The 27,274-nt window shown below is 36.5% G+C and overlaps 1 protein-coding gene and 1 long non-coding RNA gene across 7 annotated transcripts in view; one reads left to right on the forward strand and one right to left on the reverse strand.

The window, feature by feature from the left end:
- LOC117329826 (LIM and calponin homology domains-containing protein 1-like) overlaps window positions 1-27,274 on the forward strand; it is a 97,564-nt gene that overhangs the window by 65,772 nt on the left and 4,518 nt on the right. For 3 of the 6 annotated variants that reach the window (XM_033888001.1, XM_033887996.1, XM_033888002.1), the window contains 12 exons: window positions 1,470-1,590; window positions 1,986-2,150; window positions 6,203-6,789; window positions 7,652-7,729; window positions 8,039-8,240; window positions 8,503-8,747; window positions 9,075-9,274; window positions 9,400-9,473; window positions 9,886-10,016; window positions 10,400-11,393; window positions 11,832-11,996; window positions 23,841-23,881. In XM_033888001.1, coding sequence (XP_033743892.1) covers window positions 1,470-1,590; window positions 1,986-2,150; window positions 6,203-6,789; window positions 7,652-7,729; window positions 8,039-8,240; window positions 8,503-8,747; window positions 9,075-9,274; window positions 9,400-9,473; window positions 9,886-10,016; window positions 10,400-11,393; window positions 11,832-11,996; window positions 23,841-23,881 — 3,003 coding nt within the window. Of the gene's footprint in view, window positions 1-1,469; window positions 1,591-1,985; window positions 2,151-6,202; window positions 6,790-7,651; window positions 7,730-8,038; window positions 8,241-8,502; window positions 8,748-9,074; window positions 9,275-9,399; window positions 9,474-9,885; window positions 10,017-10,399; window positions 11,394-11,831; window positions 11,997-23,840; window positions 23,882-26,045; window positions 26,085-26,474; window positions 26,484-27,274 lie in introns of all 6 variants that reach the window. The other 3 variants (XM_033887998.1, XM_033887997.1, XM_033888000.1) reach the window with 3 other exon arrangements.
- LOC117329827 lies at window positions 13,631-16,112 on the reverse strand. Its single transcript, XR_004533267.1, has 3 exons — window positions 15,976-16,112; window positions 15,781-15,862; window positions 13,631-14,050 (listed from the first exon to the last, which is right to left on the reverse strand). It is a non-coding gene; the product is annotated as an uncharacterized LOC117329827 (long non-coding RNA).

Below are 27,274 nucleotides of genomic sequence, written 5' to 3' on the forward strand. Positions count from 1 at the left end.
GACTGGGCTAGTGAAATTTACATTTGGACTAGTAAAATTTTGAATGGCTAGCCCGACTGACTAGTGGTTTTGAAAATAAAGTTCTAGCCCTGATGTTGATGATATCATGGAAATTCTTTTAATGCACACTCATGTTTTAGCATGTGAACTTCAATTGTATAATGTTGAAATATTGATGTGATGTCATTAAATGATAATTTCCCAATTTGACGTCATAAAAAGATTCTAGAGCACCCCTTCAAGATAGAAAAAAGTCTTCAAAAATGACCTTGAAGAGTTTGTGTTTCTTCTTTCTTTCAAGGTCACAGAGGTATTAATTTAAAATATGCTATAATCTTTAAAATACTTCCTTTGAATACAGAGCTAACCAAAGTCCCAGAGTTATGATATGTGGCCAGTACTGGAGTAATGAAGATGATAACACTGTTCAAATGTATGACCTTGACCTACTTTCTATATAGATTATGGATATGAAATGTGCTTTACACTGAACCTTGACCCTCTTGATAAACATAAGACACAAGATCATTATATTTGGACAGTAGCCTGATCATGAGTTGATAGGATATAAGAATTGTTTAGATGAATGACCTTGACGCATATTCTAATTAAATAGCAACTTCATATCTAAACAGAAGTCCTAGTGATGGTATTTGAGCTGAAACATTTTGTAATGCTGTTTGGTATCCTTTTGAATGTTTTTGCTTTATAAGAAAAATAAATCATGATATAATATGCATTAATTTGATCCACCGGAGATTCCCGAATCTAGTCACAAACCTTTTTCGAAATTGCCAAATCAGAATTGATTAATTAGAATATTCTAAGGAGTGGTAAGTCCCTAGTGTTCAAACTGTGGGACTATACATATATCAATCCGTCTTGTAATTATGTATGTATGTATGTAACGCCAAAACATTGCCAGTGTTTTAGTGGCTTCGCTCCTGAGGGATGTTGATTAAACTTCATACAATGATTAAGGACCATAATATCTCAGACAAGGTTGAGTTTCAGGGATTTTGGGGCAAGGACAAGGTCAGTGTCACTATTTTTTGCGGGAGCCAGTAGGTCACACTCAGTATCATCATTTATACTGTGCTGTTGATATTCCTGCAGGAAATGTCCTTAATCAGGGAATCTCTAAATTTAAACCTTAAGAACACATACAAGGGTATTTTGTACTTTCGTATGTGTTTGGGGGAAATTACTCTGTTTATCTGGCAGTGAGCCCATTCTTAGTAAAAACCCCAACCGTATTTCGTTGACCTGTAATAAACTCACCCCTGACTCTGTATTGGGGTTTTTTCATTGGTCTTCTTTAATATCTGGTCTTTATATAATTACTGCAAGATAAATAGTTGAGTGACATCTCTATGTTATATTCATTTTGTATGTCATCTTAAGCTTGGCAAAATTCACAGGTCTAGTCTCCAAAAAATTGACAGTTTATTGTACATTTTTTTTTGCAGGCGTCAGTTGAAAAAACAATAAAGATTAGTCAAAAACCAAACAATAAAAAAGGATTTGGATTCACGTTATCAGGTGGTGTTGATAAACGAGAGCCAATAACCGTACAAAAGGTCTCACTTGGTAAGTATTAAACATGAAACTCTGTTTAGACATCTGCCATATGATTATATTCTTTGTATGTTTATGGTTGTGATTTGTGTAACTTGAATCTATAATGACCAAAAAAAAATCCATGAAGTCTAGACCCCAAAGGTCAAGGTCATGCAGTGAATGTTAAAGCAATTGAAAGAATTATTGAAGTTTAAGACTTGAAAAGAAAAGGTAATATTTTGAACTATACCATTATTTGTCAGAACTGAAAACATAGCTAAGCTATTGCAATAATAGAGATTAACATAAATACCTGCAAATACCTAAACTGATAATTCGTACTAAAGACACATGCATGTCAGGTCACTAAAAAGGAAATAAAGTTTTTACGATTGTGGTGATCCTGATTATTTCTGTTTATACAGGAAGTGCAGCAGACGTTTGCGAAGTACAACAGAATGATAAAATTCTGGCTATAAATAAACGTGACATCTCGGCACTGGCTCAAGCCCAGGTACAGAGGCTGATAGAGGAAGCTGTTCGTCATGGTCAGATAGAGCTCAAGGTCAAACGCAGCATCAGTGACGGAGGTAAGGTTATACATGCACTTCAGATTACTTAACAATTTGATATAAAATTAAGGTATGCAAGATCATACAACTGATGTTGTTACCCAATTATCATTTCTGTCTGATAAAATTCTTAGGAATACTTTCAAAAGTAAGAAAAAAAGTAATGAAGTAAAGGAATTTTGTACCACCATCAATGTTATTAGCTCACCTGGTCCGAAGGACCAAGGTGAGCTTATGCCATACCGTGGCGCCCGTCGTCCGTCCGTCGTCCGTCCGTCTGTCGTCCGTCCGTCCGTCAACAATTGACTTATTTGACTTCTTCTTCATAACCGCTGATCGGAATTTGAACAAATTTGGTCAGAAGCATCCCTATGGGTAGGGGACTCAAAATTGTACAAATGATGGGGCTGACCCCCTGGGGGCCTCTGGGGCAGGGCCAAAAGGGGTCAATTTGGCGCTATTGATATAAACGACTTCTTCTCTGAAACCAAGCAATGGCTATCGCTCATATTTGCCTGGTAGCATCACTATGGGGTGGGGATTCAAAATTGTACAAATGATGGGGCTGACCCCCTGGGGGCCTCTGGGGCAGGGCCAAAAGGGGTCAATTTGGCGCTATTGATATAAACGACTTCTTCTCTGAAACCAAGCAATGGCTATCGCTCATATTTGCCTGGTAGCATCACTATGGGGTGGGGATTCAAAATTGTACAAATGATGGGGCTGACCCCCCAGGGGCCTGAGGGGCGGGGCCAAATGTGGTCAATTGGGCTATATTGATATAAACAACTTCTTCTCTGAAACCGAGCAATGGCTGTCGCTCATATTTGCCTGGTAGCATCATTATGGGGTGGGGATTCAAAATTGTACAAATGATTGGGCTGACTCCCCAGGGGCTTGAGGGGCGGGGCCGAATGTGGTCAGTCCGGCTATATTGATATAAACGACTTCTTCTCTGAAACCGAGCTATGGCTGTCATTCATATTTGCCTGGTAGCATCATTATGGGGTGGGGATTCAAAATTGTACAAATGATGGGGCTGACCCCCCAGGGGCCTGAGGGGCGGGGCCGAATGTGGTCAATCCGGCTATATTGATATATACGACTTCTTCTCTGAAACCGAGCAATGGCTATCGCTCATATTTGCCTGGTAGCATCACTATGGGGTGGGGATTCAAAATGGTACAAATGATGGGGCTGACCCCCCCAGGGGCCTGAGGGGCAGGGCCAAATGTGGTCAATTGGGCTATATTTTATATAAATGACTTCTTCTCTGAAACCAAGCAATGGCTGTCGCTCATATTTGCCTGGTAGCATCACTATGGGGTGGGGATTCAAAATTGTACAAATGATGGGGCTGACCCCCCAGGGGCCTGAGGGGCGGGGCCAAATGTGGTCAATTGGGCTATATTGATATAAACGACTTCTTCTCTGAAACTGAGCAATGGCTGTCTTTCATATTTGCTTGGTAGTATCACTATGGGGTGGGGATTCAAAATTGTACAAATGATGGGGCTGACCCCCCAGGGGCCTGAGGGGCAGGGCCAAATGTGGTCAATTGGGCTATATTGATATAAACAACTTCTTCTCTGAAACCGAGCAATGGCTGTCCTTCATATTTGCCAGGTAGCATCATTATGGGGTTGGGATTTAAAATTGTACAAATGATGGGGCTGACCCCCCAGGGGCCTGAGGGGCGGGGTCAAATGTGGTCAATTGGGCTATATTGATATAAACGACTTCTTCTCTGAAACCGAGCAATGGCTATCTTTCATATTTGCTTGGTAGTATCACTATGGGGTGGGGATTCAAAATTGTACAAATGATGGGGCTGACCCCCCAGGGGCCTGAGGGGCAGGGCCAAATGTGGTCAATTGGGCTATATTGATATAAACAACTTCTTCTCTGAAACCGAGCAATGGCTGTCCTTCATATTTGCCTGGTAGCATCATTATGGGGTGGGGATTCAAAATTGTACAAATGATGGGGCTGACCCCCCAGGGGCCTGAGGGGCGGGGCCGAATGTGGTCAATCCGGCTATATTGATATATACGACTTCTTCTCTGAAACCGAGCAATGGCTATCGCTCATATTTGCCTGGTAGCATCACTATGGGGTGGGGATTCAAAATTGTACAAATGATGGGGCTGACCCCCCCAGGGGCCTGAGGGGCAGGGCCAAATGTGGTCAATTGGGCTATATTTTATATAAATGACTTCTTCTCTGAAACCAAGCAATGGCTGTCGCTCATATTTGCCTGGTAGCATCATTATGGGGTGGGGATTTAAAATTGTACAAATGATTTTTTTTTGATGGGACAAGCATCATTCTTGTTTCATGTCTCATGAAACCAGGTGAGCGATACAGGCCCTCTGGGCCTCTTGTTTTTATCTATGATTTATAATGCAGTAAAACTTTCCTAGGATGAACAAAATTAATATGAATTTCTGCTTATTACAATGCAAATTAATATCCCTGCATTTGGCTCAACCATAAGTTTTTTCTAATATATCCTATAACGGATCTAGGATATATAAGAATGCTTCCTAGATCTGGTCCTACAGTATTATATTCTGACACAAAATTCAACAGAAAAATGTCATATATTTTACAGTATGATTTTATGTTATGAAGGGGTCAAAATTGAAAGTATTTTTGATGTGAAGTTTGATGCTATAGGTATCTTATATAATTAGAAGTCAAACCATGGTGGTATGGGCTCCAGCTCAAAATGATAACATCTTTCTGATGTTGCTACTCTAGGGCAGTACAATGCTGAAGAGTTCCACATGATGTTAGTGATACAAGCATGTAAATGTTGTGGTAATAGAGGTGTATACATAATATAGAAATCGTATACCTGTAGAAGCTATGTGACCCAAATACCCTGTCCATGTCAACGGTTAATGGGCTGGGTGATCATATTTCATCATTGAAGCTTAAACGATAAAAGAAACCAAAACAGAACTGTTTACGGGAAAATTCAAATAAATAGTTGAATGATACCTCAGGTGTTCGTTCAACATCCTCAGTGTTTGTAAATGACTTTAAACTGTACATTGTGTTTTTGTTTGGATGAGTAGATGTTTTCTGGTTGATGTCATGGTGGCCTTCAGGATTTAAATGCATTCTTTGAATTCTCACTACATTCTGTATTTTTATCTGTAATGCATCTCATTCCTGTCAAACAGGTCTTGATGTTTTAACTGATGTTATTATTAGCATTCATGAACCGGTTATTTAGGTCCTAAGCTATATGTAACAGACACTTGTTTACAATGTTTGCAGTACATTAAAAATTTGTGAAATTAAAAAATTTCTTAGATTTGTAATTTCACACCTGAGTACAGTATTTGTAACTTAATTTTGAAAAACAGATTGACCTTGAACTATACTAGGTCTAGAGGTCATGGTCTGTATGGGATCATATAAAAAAAAAATCAAAAATGTTCGTCAATATTCATTAGATAAAGTTAGTGTACACTGTTTGTATTTAGATCAGAGGCCAAAGGTCAACTTGTAGGTATGATAAAATATATGTCTGAAGCAATCAAAGGTCATTTTCTGAGCTTAATTTAAAAAAATCACCAGAGGTCAATTTCTAGGTCAGATGCCAAAGGTCAGTTTCTGAATCAGATTAGATACAAGTTGGAGGATAAATGTCAATTTAGGGTTAAGTTATGATGATCACTATTTAGATGACAGTGACCTAAGATCAATTCATCAGACAGGATGTAGGACAACTATCACTGAATCTCATTATGATCAGAAACTCTAGAAAAATGTCCGACTGATAAACTATAGGGATCAAGGTCAAAAGTCAAAATGATATGTCATAATGGTTATTTTTTTTTATTACAAAAGGAGTCACTCATATGAACTGTATTGTTCATATGTATATAAAAATATGAAGAATTTCACCTCCTACTGAGAGTCCAAGATTCTAGTTTGGTCCCCCTGGGCTTATAACAGGATCAATACAGTATCATAGGAAGTAGTTGGTCCGGGTAGCATAATATCATATTAGCTTCCTTTCAATGCATTTTGTTTTTTGGCTACCTTCCTCACAGATGATGAAGATGATGAAGATGATGATGATGATGCTTTTGTTGCCACATCTCCAACATCGCCTGTTCCTAAATTGGCCTCCGCACTGTCTCCTCGGACACGTGGCTCCTCAGGCTCTTCTGCCTCCTCCACTGGATACAACTCCACCAGCAAGTCATCATCCGGGTATGTGAGCCCTTCGTCTGGAGACAGATATAGGCCTGGTACTCGAACAGAAAACCGCTACGGTTCAATGTCACCGATTCGGTCACAGACTACACGTAATCCATCACCTGGTGCTATTAAAACTGATTCATATCGACGGAGTGCTTCCCCTGTTGAAAATAGGAACACCAACTCATCCGTGGCTGGTCACAGAAGTAGTTCCCCTTCAATGAACCAACACAAAAGTTCATTACAGAGAGAAAATTCTCCACTGGGTAGCCGAAATACACCCAGCTCAGCTTCACTCAATCGCCGTGATCCATCACCCGTGACAACCAGGAAGGCATACCTCCAGGAGGACAGAACAGGGTCACCTCTACAGAGGTCATCACCATTGTTTAAGTCTCCTTCAGACGACAGCCCCAGTAGGCCTTTAGATAGCAAGGTAGGCTACAGCCATTAAGTCGGTATATAAGGATTCTTACTTAGGGCGACATGATAAAACAAAGGTTTGCCTCAGCATTTCCTTACGGAGCGTCAGTGACACAATACGTATGTATACCAAACTCATAATGTGTTGTACAGATGTATTTTATCCATTACCAGGGATATTAAACTTACTTTAGAGAGTGTGATCTACAGAAAGTTCAGTTCTTTGGTATTTTCAGGGATTTTGTGAAATATGGACACATTGGAAATATAGTAATAGGGATAATTTATACTCTTGTTTCATTAGATTTCAGAAATAGATTACTTTCTGCTTCAAGCTTTTGGTAAATCGACAAACTTTTAAACCAGTAAAAAGAAATCTGCACATTATAGAGGTTTTCAATTATTCATATAATTTCATGTAACATATTTTTATAGTGTATTGAGTATAATATTTTCATTATAATACATTTGATTGTTTTGTTTTCACGTTTTTTTCATTTAGGTTATTTTAATTGCTATAAATTGAAATTAATTGATTAATGTTTCTCTCTTTCGACTTAAAACAATGGTCCTCAAATATTTTATTTGTTTGCTACATTTGTATACACTTATTATCTAGGCTTTGTGTCATTTGAGGGAACTTAAGAACCTCACATCAAGGTCAAGGTCACAAATTGAGACAAAATGATTCAGAATTGCTTGTGTTGAGTTTTTTCTGGACATTCATAAATCTGCATTAGGACATCTCATTGATTGGTCTTCATTATAAGCTGTATATATATACAATCTTTAGTGACAATAGATCTTAAAGATCAGTCTTATATGATAATAAACTATGTATATATAAATCTTATGGGACTATTTTTCTTTTTCAGATATTCCCTACCTTTGCTGAATTAGCTCAGTTGGAGGAGGAAACAAACAACAATGAGGTCAAAGTTGATAATTACAAGGTGAGTGTCATGAACAGAGGTCAATTGTGTCAGCATCAAGGCTGAAGCTGATGTATATTTCAGGTTTTTCTCTTACTTCATTATCTTCATGGTTATAAGGCTTAACTGCCATCTAAAATGATCTTATACAGAAATTATATATTGCCAACCTTAGACCTAAAAAAATTACTCAAATGAAATGCTTACATTTATCAATGAAGCATAATTTGAAATTTATATTACAGAAGGAATTTAGAGAAAAAAAGAAATTCAATTACTGTAATATACATGAAATAAAGCATTTAAAACTGTGTTGATTTTCCTGTACAGACGGAGCTCATTAAACCTCCAAGCCCAGTGGGCAATGACAGTGGCATCGACGAGACAATTAAACCAGTCAAAAAGGAAATGGATTTCAGTAGGCCACCTGTCCAACGGGATGTGAAAGCACCGGAAACAGAAACGAGCCCGAAAGAGGAAGTGACTATTTCCACCCGTCAAACCATCACGGTGAAGAAAAAAGAGCCGCCAGGTACTGATCAGTAAAATTAAGAATTGATAAAGATAGAAGGTGTTACAAAGGATTGATAAAGATAGAAGGTGTTACAAAGGATTTCAATTCTTGGGAAGGGAGGTAACTGTCAAAAATTCCCCAAAGGGATGTTCCTTTCAAAAAATTTATTATTAATGGTATCAATGAAATAAAAGGTGAAATGTTATTTTGCAAAGGGAGGTAATTGTCAAAAAATAAATAAACCTACAATGTCAGTAAAATGATAATATTATTATTACAGAAGTGAAAAGTAGTTATAAATGGGAGCCTCCAGCATCCCCTCCAGTCAGTGCGTCTCCTCCTCCAGCTGTTGAGGAAGACGATGGAGGGGGCGGACCCCCAGCAATACTACGACGTTGGCAACAGCGAAAGCCCCGCCCCCAGTCGGCCTACTCAGCCTACCCTGCATTTGAACCACCTAAGGAGGAAAAGCGGTTGAGTGGATCTTTTTCTTGGGAGTCTTCTATCATTGACTCGGACAAAAAGGTACAGCCATCATGAAGGAAAGACTTTTTTTCATATCAAAGGTCCTGAAAAAAGAGGATTTTAGAAATATAACTTAACTGCTTATTGTAAAGTTCACAAATATTTTCAATGCTTTAAATTGATATTATAATTCCAAAAGAATTCCAGTACATAATTGTATATAACCTTGTTTGTTAAACATACTCAGGACTCCACAAGAAGCTATGATATGGTTAATACAGGATATCTTTTTTGGTATTTTTTGCTATTCCTAGCATTTCTCAGAGTAATGCAATTCTTTCAAAATTACCAAAACATTTTGTATCAAAGTCTGTTTTACAATAACAGGGCGATTCAGACATAGAACCCCAAGTGATAAAACTGGACCACCAAGAGAACAACACTGTGCCGCCACCAAAGACACAAGTAGGTCAACCGGTCACTTTAGAAATTCCTGACCATGAGACTCCAGCCACCAAACCATCTGTTGTCTCATCCTATAATTCAGGGCTGCTCCAGATCGACCCACGAAACCAGGTCACCGAAAAGTAAGTTCAGCAGCGATCTCCATCATGCGTACATACATTCATTATATCCTTTAGCTGAAATTGTATGAGTATTTTCTTATTGTGTTATGACATTGTATCTAACAATATCGTACTTTTGTTTACAGTGACGTTAATCTACCCGAATACAGCTTCCATGTGAACATCAACAAACCAGAGCCAAGAACATTAGCAAGTCCTGGTAAGGACACTGTTACATTTATAGGAAGATCACTCTATTAAGATGGATGGATTTTGGAATTTCTAATGAGAGTTCAACTTATTTTTGACCTCTGATAAAAGATTTCATTGGAAATATGAGCCTTAATGCTTAATTGGGAGGGAATATATAAAGACCTCTAAATTTCATATTGATTCATGAGAAAGTTTTTAAAGGATTAGAGACAGAGATGTAACTGATACATGTTTCCTTATATGGAAACAATTATTGGAACAGGACAGTTGACCATTAGTGGAGAAAAATTATTAGTAGCATCAGGGGGAGGTAACTCTATAACGACAGTGATGTTGAATGTTTCACTAAGGCAATATTAGTATTTTCATGTATCCATTGAAATGGTTGTTTATATAACTTAAATTGAATGGTTTTACAGTTACTATTGAACGAGAACGTGAGCTGATTAGACAGGAGGAACAGAAGATTCTAGAGGCACAAAAGAAACAATGGGAAGAGGAAGAGACCAGGAGGATAAAGGAGAAAGAAGAGGAGCTACAGAGACAGGCAGTATGTATCCATAGCAGCTATTATCATAGAGTCAAAGTTCATTCCGGGGTCAGAGGTTACCCAAGAATTAAGTTCATTCTGGGTCAGAGGTTACAAAGAGGTGAATTCTCAGAGGTTACAAACAGGTGAATTCTATTCTAGGGTCAGAGGTTACCCAGAAATCAAAGTTCATTCTGGGTTAAAGGTCATCATAGGTCCCATATAGCTACCAATGAACTATTCTGAAACATATCTGTAAAAGTACTTTGTGAGATTTGTTACACCATTAGCAGTAGGTAGGATAATGGATTTAGATTTGTTCTGGATTCTGATACTGATTTATGTGGAGATGCTATATAATGGTATATTTGTTTTCTATTTACACTTGTTTCATCTAATTTCAGGAGATTTTACAACGAGAAAAGGAAAAACTAAAAGAAGAACAACAACGCATGCAAAAAGAGAGAGAAGAACTGGAGCGCAGTCGGAAAAATCAAATTGAAGCCAAAGAAAACAAACCAGAAACCAGAGTCTACCAACCCCACCAGAACAGTAACCCAAAGTCTCAGTTTGCTACCTCTGTAAACACTGACAGCAAACAGTCACTACGAAAACTAGATCTAACATGGCCGCCTCAAAAGGAAGAGCCTGCACCAAGACAAAAACTGACACGAGAAGATATGTTAGCGATGAATAGGAGAGCTACTCCTCTTCAACGGAAACCTGAAATAGAGGTCAATTCTACGGAACCTTCTAAGACAAAAGATTTCACTTCTAGAGATGCACCTACCAAAAATGACCTTCACAATCTGACCGCAGTTCCTAAACAAAAGTATCGTGCTTCTAGTAATTGGATGAAGGAAGATCAACAACCGCAAAAGACATTTTCGAAATCGAGATCTGATAATAATAGGTCTAGTCCAAACTTACATGAACACTGGCTAGTAGAGGAAGCCGAACGTCGGCGCAAGGCAACAGCCCATCAAAATTCTCACAGTGCCGCAATTCAACCAGTGTCTGATGGAATTGTTAATCGCTGGCGTGACGATTCTTTCTTGCCAAAGCAACAGGCATCTATTAATGCACAGGGAAATAACTTAACACAACCGCGATCGTTGTCTAGCAATGTGAGTCAAAATCATGGACTAGATAATCGTCATTACGTGCCAGCATCACAGAATACCAAAACTTTGTCTCAAACATTACCGCAAAACTTCAACTACAGTAGTCTGAGCCCCAAAAACAGGGGTGACCCTTACGCTCCTCCAAAGCCCACGCGAAACTCTAGTTCATCTACAACATCATCTATCTCATCTCCCTCATCCCCTCTCAATCCTTCAGAGCAGTTCATGGCCGTCAGTGGCAAGCAGGCATGCTCATACTGTGACCAGGAACTTGGTAAGGCTTGAACACATTTATGTCAGAACTGTTTTAAAAATTTTTTTGCAACTTTTAATCTCTTGATATCAGTAACTACTTATGATATTTTTAGTGTAGTTTTCTGTTTTTCATTCAGTTTTCTATTTATAGTTATGAAAAATGTCTTCATTGATGATGAAATTTTACCAAAACAATTTTCCTGAGCAATATTATTATGACAAGTGATATTCTTGCATATAGTTTTTAATGTAATTATTCAGACCGTGGCGAAAATATTTTGAACTTTGTTGAAAACTGCCAAGTTTTTGATAAGGAAATATTTGTAATACCTAATTAATACCAAGCAATAAATCTATCCCTGTACATGAACATGCATCGCATTGTGAAACAATAACTTCAGTTCTATAAATCACACAAGATATTTTATTAAGTCAATTGCTTTTTCTTCTCCTCTAGGTTTTGGTGCTGCCATGGTCATCGAATCCCTGGGCTTGTATTACCATGTACAATGTTTCCGATGTTGTGTGTGCCACACGGCCCTCGGCAACGGTTCCCAAGGCGCTGACGTACGAGTGCGGGTCAACAAACTGCACTGTCGGAATTGCTATAGTAACGATGAAGGTATCTTATCCTACTGGGGATTTTATTGAGTGTTTATGGTGCTGGATTATATTACATTGTGGTATTTACATTGACAAATTTGACACAGACAAAACACTTTTATTTTCAACAGAGAGGTGATTACTTGTTCCGGTATTTTTGGGGTATACTTAAAGAAACTGAAAGCATTTTCTTGGAAAGATATTTGGGTTCCGGTACATCGACCAATCATTGGAGGAGTAAGCATTCTGATCTTCGTGTCTGGATTATTATAAAAAAGTGCTGTTATGTGATTGGCTGTCTGGCAGATCACTTGTATATCCTGTGGTCTGGCCGACATCGGAAACTAATAACTAAATATATAACTTATACCCCCATATATACCAGAGCCATATACTCGGAGTGTCCTATGATGATTAAATATGTTGATGTCAACAGCAACAACCAGCAAAATGTTAGGGGTATATATTCTATAACCTGAGATTCAAAGTGTTGCACTAGCTGGGATAATAAATAAGGATTAAGGAGCAAATGAATGAAAAAAAAGTTTTATTCAAATTATATTTAACTAATAATTGAACTTAATCTATAAAAGGAAAACAAAACAAAAAATCCCTTTTTCCCCCATTCTTTTACCAAACAAAAACTTAAATATAGTTTATTGTAATAAATAACACAAACTTATAGTATTCAATAACAAAATTTATTCTATTGTAATAAGAAAGATTTAAAGGAATCACATTTTGAAAAATAAAAATTTTGAAAATTTCAATATAATTTAATGAATGTACGATTTCAATCTGGTCAATAGTTAATCTAAACACCTTTAAGAGGAATGATCATACCCATACCAAAAAAAGGTACAAAAAAGTTATACTTTTTTAGGTACAAAAAAGTTATAACTTTTGATGCTAGATTGGAACCATGTTTAAACAGCGGTTCCAATCTAGTACTAAAAAGTTATAACTTTTGATAACTTTTCTGTACCTAAAAAAAGTTATAACTTTTATTAGGTACAAAAAAGGTATAAAAAAGGTACAAAAAAGGTATAAAAAAGTTACATTTCACACAAAAATAGGTATAATTTAGGTACTATAAAGTTAAAAAAAAGTTATAACTTTTTCTAGGTACTAAAAAGGTACAGAAAAGGTATGAAAAAGGTACAAAAAAGTTATAACTTTTTCTAGGTACTAAAAAGTTAAAAAAAAGTTATAACTTTTTCTAGGTACTAAAAAGTTACAAAAAAGGTACTAAAAAGGTACAGAAAAGGTATAAAAAAGGTACAAAAAAGTTATAACTTTTTCTAGGTACTAAAAAGTAAAAAAAAAGTTATAACTTTTTCTAGGTACTATAAAGGTATGAAAAAGGTACAAAAAAGTTATAACTTTTTCTAGGTACTAAAAAGTTACAAAAAAGGTACTAAAAAGGTATGAAAAAGGTACTGAAAAGGTACAAAAAAGGTATAGAAAAGTTACAGAAAAAGTATGGAAAAGGTACAGAAAAATATAAAAAGATTTTGCTTCAGAATGTTTTTTTATCCAGAAATATACTTATTAAATACATGTCTTCTAGACCAATGAATTACTATTCATAAAAACATCACGGAAATCTCCTTTCACTTTGCACATTTTCTTGAAAGACTAACAAAAGCACTATTTTTCGTCCTCATGGAAAGCTTTATTTCGAATAACAGATTCCTTCCATGGATGAACGCAGCAGTCATGTACTATTACACTGTCATACTCCTGCTCCTGTACAAGGCATTATCCACTATGTTTCTTTAGTATATATTATAACTACCGTTTAATGTAAACATAAAACCAACATGTCATCAAGAATTAAGTATTTTTACTGCATAACACAGCACTCTAACTGGACTGTTATTAATACACATTGTATTGTATACTATATAAAATGTGTTAGCTGTTTGAGGCATTGTTACACAGGAAAGAAAAAAGTCTGAAATAATGTAAATGTTCCTCTTCTGGGATCCTTTCCTTGAGATTTGACTGACAATACTGCAAGAACACTGATTTTTCCAGGAGCTGATCAGGGTTCTTCTTGGGATTGACACTCTATAGTCCATCAAAAAGAAAAGAAAAGAAAACAGTTAGTGATCTATTTACATATTGTAACTCTGGTTTCGGTGTAATAACTTAATAACTAGGACAGGCTGAGAGTTAATTGGGTTATTTAATATTATAATTTATTAACTAGAACACTGACAATTTAAAGGACCCCATCAATTTCATCATGAGGCAATAAATAATATATATCTCCCATAATCATCAAGAACCCATCTGCCTAAATCACCGAGTAATATTGGTTGGAATTATATTGAAACAAAATCTGACCTTGGCCTTTGACCAAGTGACCTTGACCTTTGGTCAGTTGACTCCATGCATTATTATAATGTTTAATTCTGACCAACTTTGCTTTAGCCTTGAAACAAAATATTTAATCAGTGAAAAAACGCAAAATTTGACCTTGACCTTGTCAGTTTACACCTAGTTTAATTCCAACTAAATTTGCTTCATCATGCCAAAACAAAATATTGATGAAAAGAAAAAAAAATTACCTTGACCTTTCAATCTAATGACCTTCATGAGCTTTGACCCTGGGTTTTGACATAATTTTGTGAACTGTACCTGGCCCATTTCGTGTAAATTTGTCAATAAATTCTAGAATTATTAGACAGCAGCAAAATTAGAGGGCTGGCAGACAGAGGTAATTACTATAGGCTAACAAACACAACTTATCATGTCAAATCAAAAAGAAGATACCCCCAGAGATATCATGTAATTGTATGATTATTATATAAATATCAATTTTATATACCTGGTATATCATATATACAAGACTGTTCTTTAGCCTAAGAAGGAAGAGAAAAGTGATTCCCAAATAAGGAATCACTTTTCTCTTCTTCTAGATCTTATTAATTTGAAAGCAGAAGCCTAAAATGTTTCTTTTGAATAAGATCCATAAATAACTTTCTGAGAAACTTCAAAATTATAAAATTCAAAATGACAGCCTGTAAGCCATCTTGCATTGCATACAAGCTAATATATTGGGGGCGGAGATGATCAACTTAAAAGGGAAACTGATGGTGAAAGTAATCAATGTGTGTTAATTCAGCAATAAAACATTTTAAATGAATTCACATAAAATAAAAGAAGAAAGATTCTTCTCAAATTTTCCAATGGTCTATGTATAATAAATAAAATGTGCTAAAATTGTATATAGATTTTACTTTGTAGATCTATTTTAAATACTTTGACAAATTTTCAATTAGGACTTTATTTTATTGGATTTCCTTGAAATTTCACGCACACAACAAGTAACAATCCCTCTCATTTCTATATATATTTAATTTACCGTAGCCGATTCCGTAGATATTAATTGCGTGTTAATTACATTTAAAAAAAATAGTGTTGTGCATATAATTAGGAATAAAGAACAAAATGTTCATACTTACCATAAATTATGGTGCATATATTCGTCTATTTCAGTAAAAAATAGTAACAAATGTACGGGAAAACATGAAAAAAATTATCAGGTAAAATAGCTGACGAATTATTGCCTACACCCCAATATATAACGTGTTAGTGTATCGAATTTTAAGAAAATCCATTGAAAAACGAAGTATATTATATATACTTTGGGACGTTCATACCAAACGCCATAAACGAAAAACGTGTATGGCCACATATATGTGTGAATCCATTTTAAATATATCATAATATTGACCCTGAATGTGAAGGTGAAGGATTAAAAAATAATCACTTGGCAAGCAAATTAAACTTACGATTGAAAGATGCAACATTTATAAATCGGCTGTGCGTAGGGGGCGGGTGGTCCGAGGATCATGAATGCTGGTGAATTTAGTCCTGAAACATGAAGTATTTCATATGAACATATTCACTCAATGTTGTTTAATGTATGACGATCGCGAGAGCGACAAAATCTGCGATTCGAAGACAAATAAGAACATATAACTTACCCTGATTTCATGTTGTCCGATAATTCAGTGTTTGCCGGTGAAAGGGGTATCATAAGTCGCCAAAAGCTAGACGAAATTTGATATTCTGTTCCCAGTTTGTCGACTGTATTCCGTGAGTGGGGAAATTAAATGTCGCCAATATATACTGTAAATATAACGTGATTTTGTTCTAGGCCTAAGCTTTCATCACGTTTCCGTAAACAAACAAAATGGCCGCCACTTGTAATACAAATCTCCCGCTAAACTGAAGGGAGCGCCGCCTGGCGGTGGGTATACATGTGTACAGTAGGGCCAAGTGAACGAAGAAGAAAAATGTCGAATAAAGTTATTAGGCCGCCTACGATATCATGAGAAATCCTATCGATAGTATTATATATATATATTTTAGTTGTTGTTATATATTTTTATTTAATTATTATTATGATTACTGCAACATCGTACTCTTTCACAGTGCACATGATGGCACACATGCATAAGTGTCTGTACAGAGAAACTAACGTGTCATATATATGTTCGGTTATATTCTTGATACCGATAATATTGTGCACAGGTGAGATACCCAGGTAAACTGGCCAATGCAACAAATCATAGGCAGTCAGGCATGACAACGATGTAACTAATTAATTAACGCCCCAGGACACCGCTATGTCAGCAGGTGAACTGGACACTCATCAGGTACACAGGTATTTACAAAATTCAATGAGTTCGGTACAGTAGACTGCCGCTAATTATATTCTAATTGATGCCCCGAGGATGAGGTCTTCGGTGATCAGCTTGTGTCTGACGGGGTCGGTTAACTTTTGGTGCGTGGTCCCACTTTTCGTGAGGTAGCCTACACACATGATGTGCACGTTTCAGTAACAGCACTAGGCTACTGTAATGCTACGAGATCAATTCTCCTGCAGATGTCCTTTGTGAATAATCTGACGATCTGGCTTATAGATATATGACCAATTGATTGTTTTGTTTAATGTGTTCACTGACAAAACATCGTGTGCGCTGTTTTCAGATTAAAATGTTTATTGCAATTTACGTCATATCGAGATCATAAAAACGCTTTACTTATATGGAGTTAAATCAAAGCGTCTGAGAGTTTGGACGATCAAAATGACACACGTGTGTTTGTTTACCGCTGGAGTTTGTGTCCAATGCGGCATAATTGTGCATGCTACTACAAGATTTAATGTCAAAAGCGCAAACATCCAGAAAATATGCGATGTACTGACAAAGACCATGCTATATTAATCCCATTGGGATGAATGAAGCTTGGGTTTTCCGGAAAATATTTTTGTGGGTGAGCGACCCATCGTCCCACGTGAAGTAAATTATATCATCATGTTCTATGTACGTACGTTTATGAACGTCTGTGTTGGGATTAACGAACTGCTTATCTTTTATAACAACTGAGTTTGTTCATGTCGTGACTTATCAATGCTAAGTTGTAATTATTCACGTCCTCTGAGCAATGATTGGTCCACTGAGATAAAAAGATAAACTTTAAAAAAAACTGCCCCCCCCCCCCCCCCCCCAAAAAAAACGCATTTCAAGGGTGTGAATATTGTACTAAAAATGCAATAAATTAAAAGTGAATACCTTTTTAGCTTTACCCTTTTAGGGCTATTCAAATCGCCCTGCGTCCGTGGTCCGTCCGTCCGTCCGTAAACAATTCTTGTTATCGCTATTTCTGAGAAAGCACTGAAGGGATCTTTCTCAAATTTCATATGTAGGTTCTCCTTGGTGCCTAGTTATGCATATTGCATTTTGGGACCGATCGGATTACAACATGGCCGACAGGCAGCCATCTTGGATTTTGTCAATTGAAGTTTGTTATCGCTATTTCTGAGAAAGTACTAAAGGGATCTTTTTCAAATTTCATATGTAGGTTCCCCTTGGTGCCTAGTTATGTATATTGCATTTTGGGACCGATCGGGAAACAACATGGCTGACAGGCAGCCATCTTGGATTTTGACAATTGAAGTTTGTTATCGCTATTTCTGAGAAAGAAGTGAAGGGATCTTTCTCAAATTTCATATTAAGGTTCCCCTTGGTGCCTAGTTATGCATATTACATTTTGGGACCGATCGGAAAACAACATGGCCGACAGGCAGCCATCTTGTATTTTGACAATTGAAGTTTGTTATCGCTATTTCTGAGTAAGTACTGAAGGGATCTTTCTCAAATTTCATATGTAGGTTCTCCTTGGTGCCTTGTTATGAATATTGCATTTTGGGACCGATCACCAAATAACATGGCCGACAGGCAGCCATCTTGGATTTTAACAATTGAAGTTTGTTATCGCTTTTTCTGAGGAAGTACTGAAGAGATCTTTCTCAAATTTCATATGTAGGTTCCCCTTGGTGCTTAGTTATGCATATCGTATTTTGGAACCGATCAGAAAACAACATGGCCGACAGGCAGCCATCTTGTATTTTGACAATTGAAGTTTGTTATCGCTATTTCTGAGAAAGAACTAAAGGGATCTTTCTCAAATTTCATATTAAGGTTCCCCTTGGTGCCTAGTTATGCATATTACATTTTGGGACCGATCGGAAAACAACATGGCCGACAGGCAGCCATCTTGTATTTTGACAATTGAAGTTTGGTATCGCTATTTCTGAGAAAGTACTGAAGGGATCTTTCTCAAATTTCATATGTAGGTTCCCCTTGGTGCTTTGTTATGAATATTGCATTTTGGGACCGATCACCAAATAACATGGCCGACAGGCAGCCATCTTGGATTTTAACAATTGAAGTTTGTTATCGCTTTTTCTGGGGAAGTACTGAAGAGATCTTTCTCAAATTTCATATGTAGGTTCCCCTTGGTGCTTAGTTATGCATATCGTATTTTGGAACCGATCAGAAAACAACATGGCCGACAGGCAGCCATCTTGTATTTTGACAATTGAAGTTTGTTATCGCTATTTCTGAGAAAGAACTGAAGGGATCTTTCTCAATTTCATATTAAGGTTCACCTTGGTGCCTAGTTATGCATATTACATTTTGGGACCGATCGGAAAACAACATGGCCGACAGGCAGCCATCTTGTATTTTGACAATTGAAGTTTGTTATCGCTATTTCTGAGTAAGTACTGAAGGGATCTTTCTCAAATTTCATATGTAGGTTCCCCTTGGTGCCTTGTTATGAATATTGCATTTTGGGACCGATCACCAAATAACATGGCCGACAGGCAGCCATCTTGGATTTTAACAATTGAAGTTTGTTATCGCTTTTTCTGAGGAAGTACTGAAGAGATCTTTCTCAAATTTCATATGTAGGTTCCCCTTGGTGCTTAGTTATGCATATCGTATTTTGGAACCGATCAGAAAACAACATGGCCGACAGGCAGCCATCTTGTATTTTGACAATTGAAGTTTGTTATCGCTATTTCTGAGAAAGAACTGAAGGGATCTTTCTCAAATTTCATATTAAGGTTCACCTTGGTGCCTAGTTATGCATATTACATTTTGGGACCGATCGGAAAACAACATGGCCGACAGGCAGCCATCTTGTATTTTGACAATTGAAGTTTGGTATCGCTATTTCTGAGAAAGTACTAAAGGGATCTTTCTCAAATTTCATATGTAGGTTCCCCTTGGTGCCTTGTTATGCATATTGCATTTTGGGACCGATCACCAAATAACATGGCCGACAGGCAGCCATCTTGGATTTTAACAATTGAAGTTTGTTATCGCTTTTTCTGAGGAAGTACTGAAGAGATCTTTCTCAAATTTCATATGTAGGTTCCCCTTGGTGCCTAGTTATGCATATTGCATTTTGGAACCGATTGGAAAACAAGATGGCCGACAGGCAGCCATCTTGGATTTTGACAATTGAAGTTTGGTATCGAGATTTCTCAGAAAGAACTGAAGGAATCTTTCTCAATTTTCATATGTAGGTTCTCCTTGGTCCGTCGTATTGCATTTTTGGACCAATCTGAAAACATTGTCGACAGACAACCATTATAGCCAAATCTCAAATTTCATATATAAGTTTCCCTTGTTTAAAAAGCACTGGAGGGATGTTTCTCAATTTATACAGATTAGTAAGAGGAAGGCAAAAAAAGAGAAAAGATCAATCTAACATGGAACCTATGAAGATCATTCAATGGTGGGCGCCAAGATCCCTCTAGGATCTCTTGTTTAATTTTAAATCTATATGTATGTTATTTATCAAAATATTTTTGATGCCTCTCTGGAATGAAAAATTTATCTATGCATGGACAATTCAACACACATTTCGGATTCCAATCACCTGTTACCTAGCTTACCTGTCGTTGAGGTCTTCTAAAGGCGATTCGCCTCTCTGACCCATCACAAATTCCCTACAGTTCACTGATAATTGTATTTTAATCAATTGTGTGTACATTATTAAATTAAGATTTCCATTTAAATGGGGATTGAGCTTATATTGATTGAATTACCTGTAATAGAATTTCACTGTCACTGTCTTGTATAATTATTTGTGATTACATTTACAGTAATTATTATGTGTCATAAGCAAACATAAGATTTATTTAGTAATCTTATGGTTGTCCAGAAAAGATACAGACAAGTTTTGCTAAAAATAATCAGTCTTTTAAGATGTTGTAAATTTTTCTAAGTCCAGAAAAGGTACAAAAAAGTTATACCCGAAATTTTCAAAGTCCAGAAAAGGTACAAAAAAGTTATACATGCAATTTTCTAAGTCCAGCAAAGTTTTGCTAAAATTAATCAATCTTTTCAGATGTTGTAAATATTTTCTAAGTCCAGAAAAGGTACAAAAAAGGTATACCTCAAATTTTCAAAGTCCAGAAAAGGTACAAAAAAGTTATACCTCAAATTTTCAAAGTCCAGAAAAGTTACACAAAGTTATACATGAAATTTTCTAAGTCCAGAAAAGGTACAAAAAAGTTATACCTGAAATTTTCTAAGTCTAGAAAGGTACAAAAAAGTTACATCTAAAATTGTCTAAGTCCAAAAAAGTTATCAAAAGTTACATTCATAAATTCTAAGTTTTCAAAAAGGTACAAAAAAGTTATAACTTTTTTGTACCTTTTGAAAAAGGTACAGAAAAGGTACTAAAAAGGTACTAAAAAGTTATAACTTTTTATACCTTTTTTTGGTATGGGTAAATATCAATTAATTCAGTCATGCTTCTGTAAATCTCACCCATCCTCCCCCTGAGTTATAGAATATATCATTAATTAATGAAGTAAATTACTGTTGTACCTGTATAAGTTTTTGCTCTTAATTAACAAGATATTAATTTCATTTATTGTTTTATAAAGAAGCACATAGAAACACGTTGGGCAATACATCAAGAAACTCGACTAACATACATGTATTTCTAGTTGCATGTTAATCATGCTAGGAGATATGGCTTATCACAGTACAACATGAAACTTAATCGGCTGTGCTTTAGAATCATTGATACCATGTGATTATGAAAGTTTAAAGCACTTTAAAGACTTTTTAAATTGTAAATGGAAGAAGAAAGAATAATGCCCTACTGTTTCATGTTGCATTTGTGATGCAGTTATTCTTAAGAGAGAAAAAATATATATAGTATATATTAAACAGCTAGTGCAATAACCATCAATATGTCCCCACCATGAAATTTGGTAGGCACTCTCACTAAAATCAGCTTGTCTCTCCATAGATGAAATCTAACAAGTACCTCAGTCTATGTGTCCATCTGTCCATAGACAAAATGTAATAAATCCCCATTACCTGTCTGTTCATATCTGTCCATAGACGAAATCTAAAAAGTACCTCTGTCTGTATGTCCATCTGTCCATAGACAAAATATAACAAATACCTGTCTGTTTGCCCATCTGTCCATAATAAAATCTAATAATCCCTTAGGCTGTCCTGTCTGTCCAAAGGTGCATGGCATAGTCTCAACTCACTCTGTCTGTCCATCTGTCCAGAATCATATACAGTTTAATAAGTCCATCCACCACTGATTGTCCTGATGCAATCTAATGAATCCCTTCACCTTTCACATCTGTCCAAAGTCAGTCTCTTCAATCACCATCTGTCCATTCTGATAAGCCTCTCAGTTTGTTTGTCCATCTGTCCATTCTGATAAGCCTCTCAGTATATTTGTCCATCTGTCCATTCTGATGAGCCTCTCAGTATATTTGTCCATCTGTTCATTCTGATAAGGCTCTCAGTATGTTTGTCCATCTGTTTATTCTGATAAGGCTCTCAGTATGTTTGTCCATCTGTTCATTCTGATAAGCCTCTCAGTTTGTTTGTCCAGCTGTCCATTCTGATGAGCCTCTCAGTATATTTGTCCATCTGTTCATTCTGATAAGCCTCTCAGTTTGTTTGTCCATCTGTCCATTCTGATAAGGCTCTCAGTATGTTTGTCCATCTGTTCATTCTGATAAGCCTCTCAGTATATTTGTCCATCTGTTCATTCTGATAAGCCTCTCAGTATATTTGTCCATCTGTTCATTCTGATAAGCCTCTCAGTTTGTTTGTCCATCTGTCCATTCTGATGAGCCTCTCAGTACATTTGTCCATCTGTCCATTCTGATGAGCCTCTCAGTATATTTGTCCATCTGTTCATTCTGATAAGCCTCTCAGTATATGTGTCCATCTGTTCATTCTGATAAGCCTCTCAGCATGTTTGTCCATCTGTCCATTCTAATGAGCCTGTCAGCATGTTTGTCCATTTGTCAATTTGAATAAGTCTTGCAGTTTGTTTGTCCATTTGTCAATTTGAATAAGCCTCTCAGCATGTTTGTCCATCTATCCATTCTGATAAATCTCTTGGTATGTTTGTCCATCTGTCCATTTGAATAAGCCTCTCAGCATGTTTGTCCATCTATCCATTCTGATAAATCTCTCGGTATGTTTGTCCATCTGTCCATTTGAATAAGCCTCTCAGCATGTTTGTCCATCAATCCATTCTGATGCTCGAGCCTCTCAGTATGTTTGTCCCATCTGTCCATTTGAACAGGCCTCTCAACATCTTTGTCCATCTGTCCATAGAGACACTGCCAGGATATACACCCACTATGTCACTCAGTTAGAATTTGTAGCTGGTTAATACCTTTATCAGGCTAGGTTTCCATCCTTACCATCTCTATGATTTTTTTCTCTCAGCTGGCACGCAGACACAAATAATACAAATCATATAGGGTTACTGTGGCCTCTAGTTTTATAGAATTTCTGTAATATATTGTAAAAGTACTAATGCTGGCTTCACTGACATCTACCTGAAAATGATTACAAAACTACCAGAAGTTAACTTTTTTTTATTCTTCTTTTTTGTTATAGAAGATATTATATTGCACCTGTGATTTACATTTATTATAACAGTTATTAATAAAATCCCACATATGAAGTTAGAATTATTCCCACAAAACAGCAATTATAATTCACATCTATACAAATGTGTAATCATTGGTAGTTCACTGTTCAAGAATATAGATCAAATAAGTATTCTATACCAACTCTTAACTTTTCAAACTATAAGTGTCAAGTTAGTCTCACTTTCTATATAGGGTCATTAGTGTTACCAACTATTTGTCCTCGTTCGCTTCCTCAGGTCATTGAACTTAAGTACCTTCTTGATTTTCTTAATATGCTCACTTGGTATATTGGGATTTTAAAGGGTAGTTAGAATTTTATGTGAATGTCATTCATGCCATTATCATCTCATGCTAATAATCAAAACAGAGATTTGATGGGATAAATTGTCTCGGCAATGTCCATTCAATTACAATAACCATGCTTGATAGATATCAGGTAGAATCATATCCCATGCTTTCCAGAAATGAATATGGTTTTAGTATATAAGGATATTATATTGAGCAAGTTTTTCTTTGAAATGAAAAGTGCTAAACATATTTGAATTTTTCCCTTTTTTCCAGGACATTTAAGATCAGAATATATGTACAACAGGGTGATATAAGTAAGAATGTGATATAGTTAGGTCACGTGTGTTATAGCTTGGTTAGGTGTGATATATGTAGTATTGTGTTAGACCAGCCAGGGTGTTGTGTATTGATTATCATTAGGACCAGGTTGTCTACAAGTAAGGCTACTTATGCTTCAGGCAAGCGTGAGATATAAATGTCATAATAGTAAGAGTAATTAGCCAATGTCATATAATTACAGGCTAGTGTCATAAAACTAACGGACCAGTGTCATATAAGTTACGGACCAGTGTCATATAAGTTACAGGCCAGTGTCATTAATAACTATACAGTGTCATATAAGTTACGGGCCAGTGTCATATAAGTAAAGGACCAGTGTCATATTAGTAACAGGCCAGTGTCACATAAGTAACGAGCCAGTGTCATAAAACTAACGGACCAGTGTCATATAAGTTACAGGCTAGTGTCATAAAACTAACGGACCAGTGTCATATAAGTTACAGGCCAGTGTCATTAATAACTATCCAGTGTCATATAAGTTACAGGCCAGTGTCATTAATAACTATCCAGTGTCATATAAGTTACAGGCCAGTGTCATATAAGTAATGGGCCAGTGTCATATAAGTAACGGGCCAGTGTCATATAAGTTACAGGCTAGTGTCATATAAGTAAAGGACCAGTGTCATATAAGTTACAGGCCAGTGTCATTAATAACTATCCAGTGTCATATAAGTAACGAGCCAGTGTCATAAAACTAACGGACCAGTGTCATATAAGTTACAGGCTAGTGTCATATAAGTAAAGGACCAGTGTCATATTAGTAACAGGCCAGTGTCATATTAGTAACAGGCCAGTGTCATTAATAACTATCCAGTGTCATATAAGTTACGGGCCAGTGTCATAAAACTAACGGACCAGTGTCATAATAGTAAGAGTAATTAGCCAATGTCATATAAGTTACAGGCTAGTGTCATAAAACTAACGGACCAGTGTCATATAAGTTACAGGCCAGTGTCATATAAGTAAAGGACCAGTGTCATATTAGTAACAGGCCAGTGTCATATTAGTAACAGGCCAGTGTCATTAATAACTATCCAGTGTCATATAAGTTACGGGCCAGTGTCATAAAAGTAATGGGCCAGTGTCATATAAGTAACGGGCCAGTGTCATATAAGTAACGGGCCAGTGTCATATAAGTTACGGACCAGTGTCATATAAGTTATGGGCCCGTGTTGTATAAATAACGGGTCAGTGTCACATAAGTAGCGGGCCAATGTCATATAAGTAATGGGCCAGTGTCCAAAGTAACAGGCCAGTGTCACATAATTAATGGGCCAGTGTCATATAAGTAACGGGCCAGTGTTGTATAAGTAACGGGCCAGTGTTGTATAAGTAACGGGCCAGTGTCATATAAGTAACGGGCCAGTGTTGTATAAGTAACGGGCCAGTGTCATATAAGTAACGGGCCAGTGTCACATAAGTAATGGGCCAGTGTCAAAAGTAACAGGCCAGTGTCACATAAGTAATGGGCCAGTGTCATATAAGTAACGGGCTAGTGTCATTTAAGTAAAGGGCCAGTGTCATATAAGTAGTGGGCCAGTGTCATATAAGTAACGGGCCAGTGTCATATATATATAAGTAACAGACTAGTGTCATATAATTAATGGGCCAGTGTCATATAAGTAACAGACTAGTGTCATATAATTAATGGGCCAGTGTCATATTAGTAACGGGCCCATGTCGTATAAGTAACGGGCCAGTGTCATATAAATAACTTTCGAGTGTCATAAAAGTAACGGGCCAGTGTCATATAAGTTACGGGCCAATGTCATATAAGTAACGGGTAGTGTCATAAGTATTATGGGCCAGTGTCATATAAGTAACGGACCAGTGTCATATAAGTAACGGGCCAGTGTCATATAAGTAATGGACCAATGTCATATAAGTTACGGGCCAATGTCATATAAATAACTATCGAGTGTCATAAAAGCAATGGGCCAATGTCATATAAGTATTATGGGCCAGTGTCATATAAGTAATGGGCCCGTGTTGTATAAGTAACGGGCTAGTGTCATATAAGTAACGGGCCAGTGTCATATAAGTAACGGGCTAGTGTCATATAATTATTATGGGCCAGTGTCATATAAGTAACGGGCCAGTGTCATATAAGTAACGGGCCAGGGTATTTGTATGTTGCAGGTCGGAGGCGTAAAGGACGACACTCCTAGCTATATCTGTGTATGTAGTCAGTAGTCAGGCCATTGTCTAGTCTGATTGATAATTTCTGCTTTTTTTTTCGCTGGGAAACTTTTTGTTTGCTTTGTTTGGTAGCCTCTATGTTGTTTTGTATAACCTGCTGTTGAGTGATTTAACTCTAAGTTTTGTGGTATGAGGTTAATCTGTTTAGGACAGATTACTGTCTCTCTGTCATAGAGATCCAGGCTTTTACTTTATAGATTTAAGTTTCCTATTTAATATAGTATGAATCCGAACGAGGATCACTCTCAAACCTCAGTAGTCGCTCACTATGTACTATTGGCTGTGACTATTGGGCTTCATTTGTCAGTCTGCTAGACTTTGTCTTATAATTACAATCAGGGTTATCTCCTATCAACTTTCTCCTTCCAGGTTTTGTATGTGAGTATATAACAGATGATGGGTGTAGTATGCTAAAATCAGATATCACATTTAGATGTAGACGAGGGACTGAGGATTAATTGCTTGCAATATTCTGCCTCAAATATTTATAAGTTACATGTATATCTAAGCGACTTCAGTTGAACAGTGACCGTTCCTATTACGTATCAGTAATACACTAGCTCTACTATAGCAGGACAAATTGATGTCTGTATTCCGTAATGAGCATTTCTGTAGCTATAATTCATAATGACGTGACGGTTAATCAAAATAATAATGTTCAGTCTGAATAAGGTATACTCTTTAACATAGAATAATCATTCATCAATAAATTGATATAAGTAGTTAGTCTTCAGCAATCATGGAACAAGTATATTAATTAATACCAATCAGTCCATTAATTAAGCTAATTAAAATTCATCACATGTACTTTATGAAGGAAAATGGCATTCTCAACACATTCGCCAGATTGAAGTAGTCATCATGACTTTCAAAAATATTTAGGTTTGTTAACAAGCAGAATGATGTATTATAAGTATTCTTAGTTTGAAAAGAACTTGTTCCATCATGTGTGAACACTAATTTAAAGTGAATCTCATCTTTATTGAATTATTCATTACAATTTATCAAATGATAAATAGAATTGAGACTATGTCTGGTACGCAGTATTCTAATTAATATGCCCCTGAGTTATGTCCACTGTGGTGTTCATTAGTGACTGATTTAACACTTGCTGATCTGATTTATAATTATGGGCTCTTTTCTTTTTGGCTTCTTCACAAATGCTTGGT

The sequence above is a fragment of the Pecten maximus genome, chromosome 6, assembly GCF_902652985.1.
Source record: "Pecten maximus chromosome 6, xPecMax1.1, whole genome shotgun sequence".
In the NCBI taxonomy this organism is placed as follows: domain Eukaryota; kingdom Metazoa; phylum Mollusca; class Bivalvia; order Pectinida; family Pectinidae; genus Pecten; species Pecten maximus.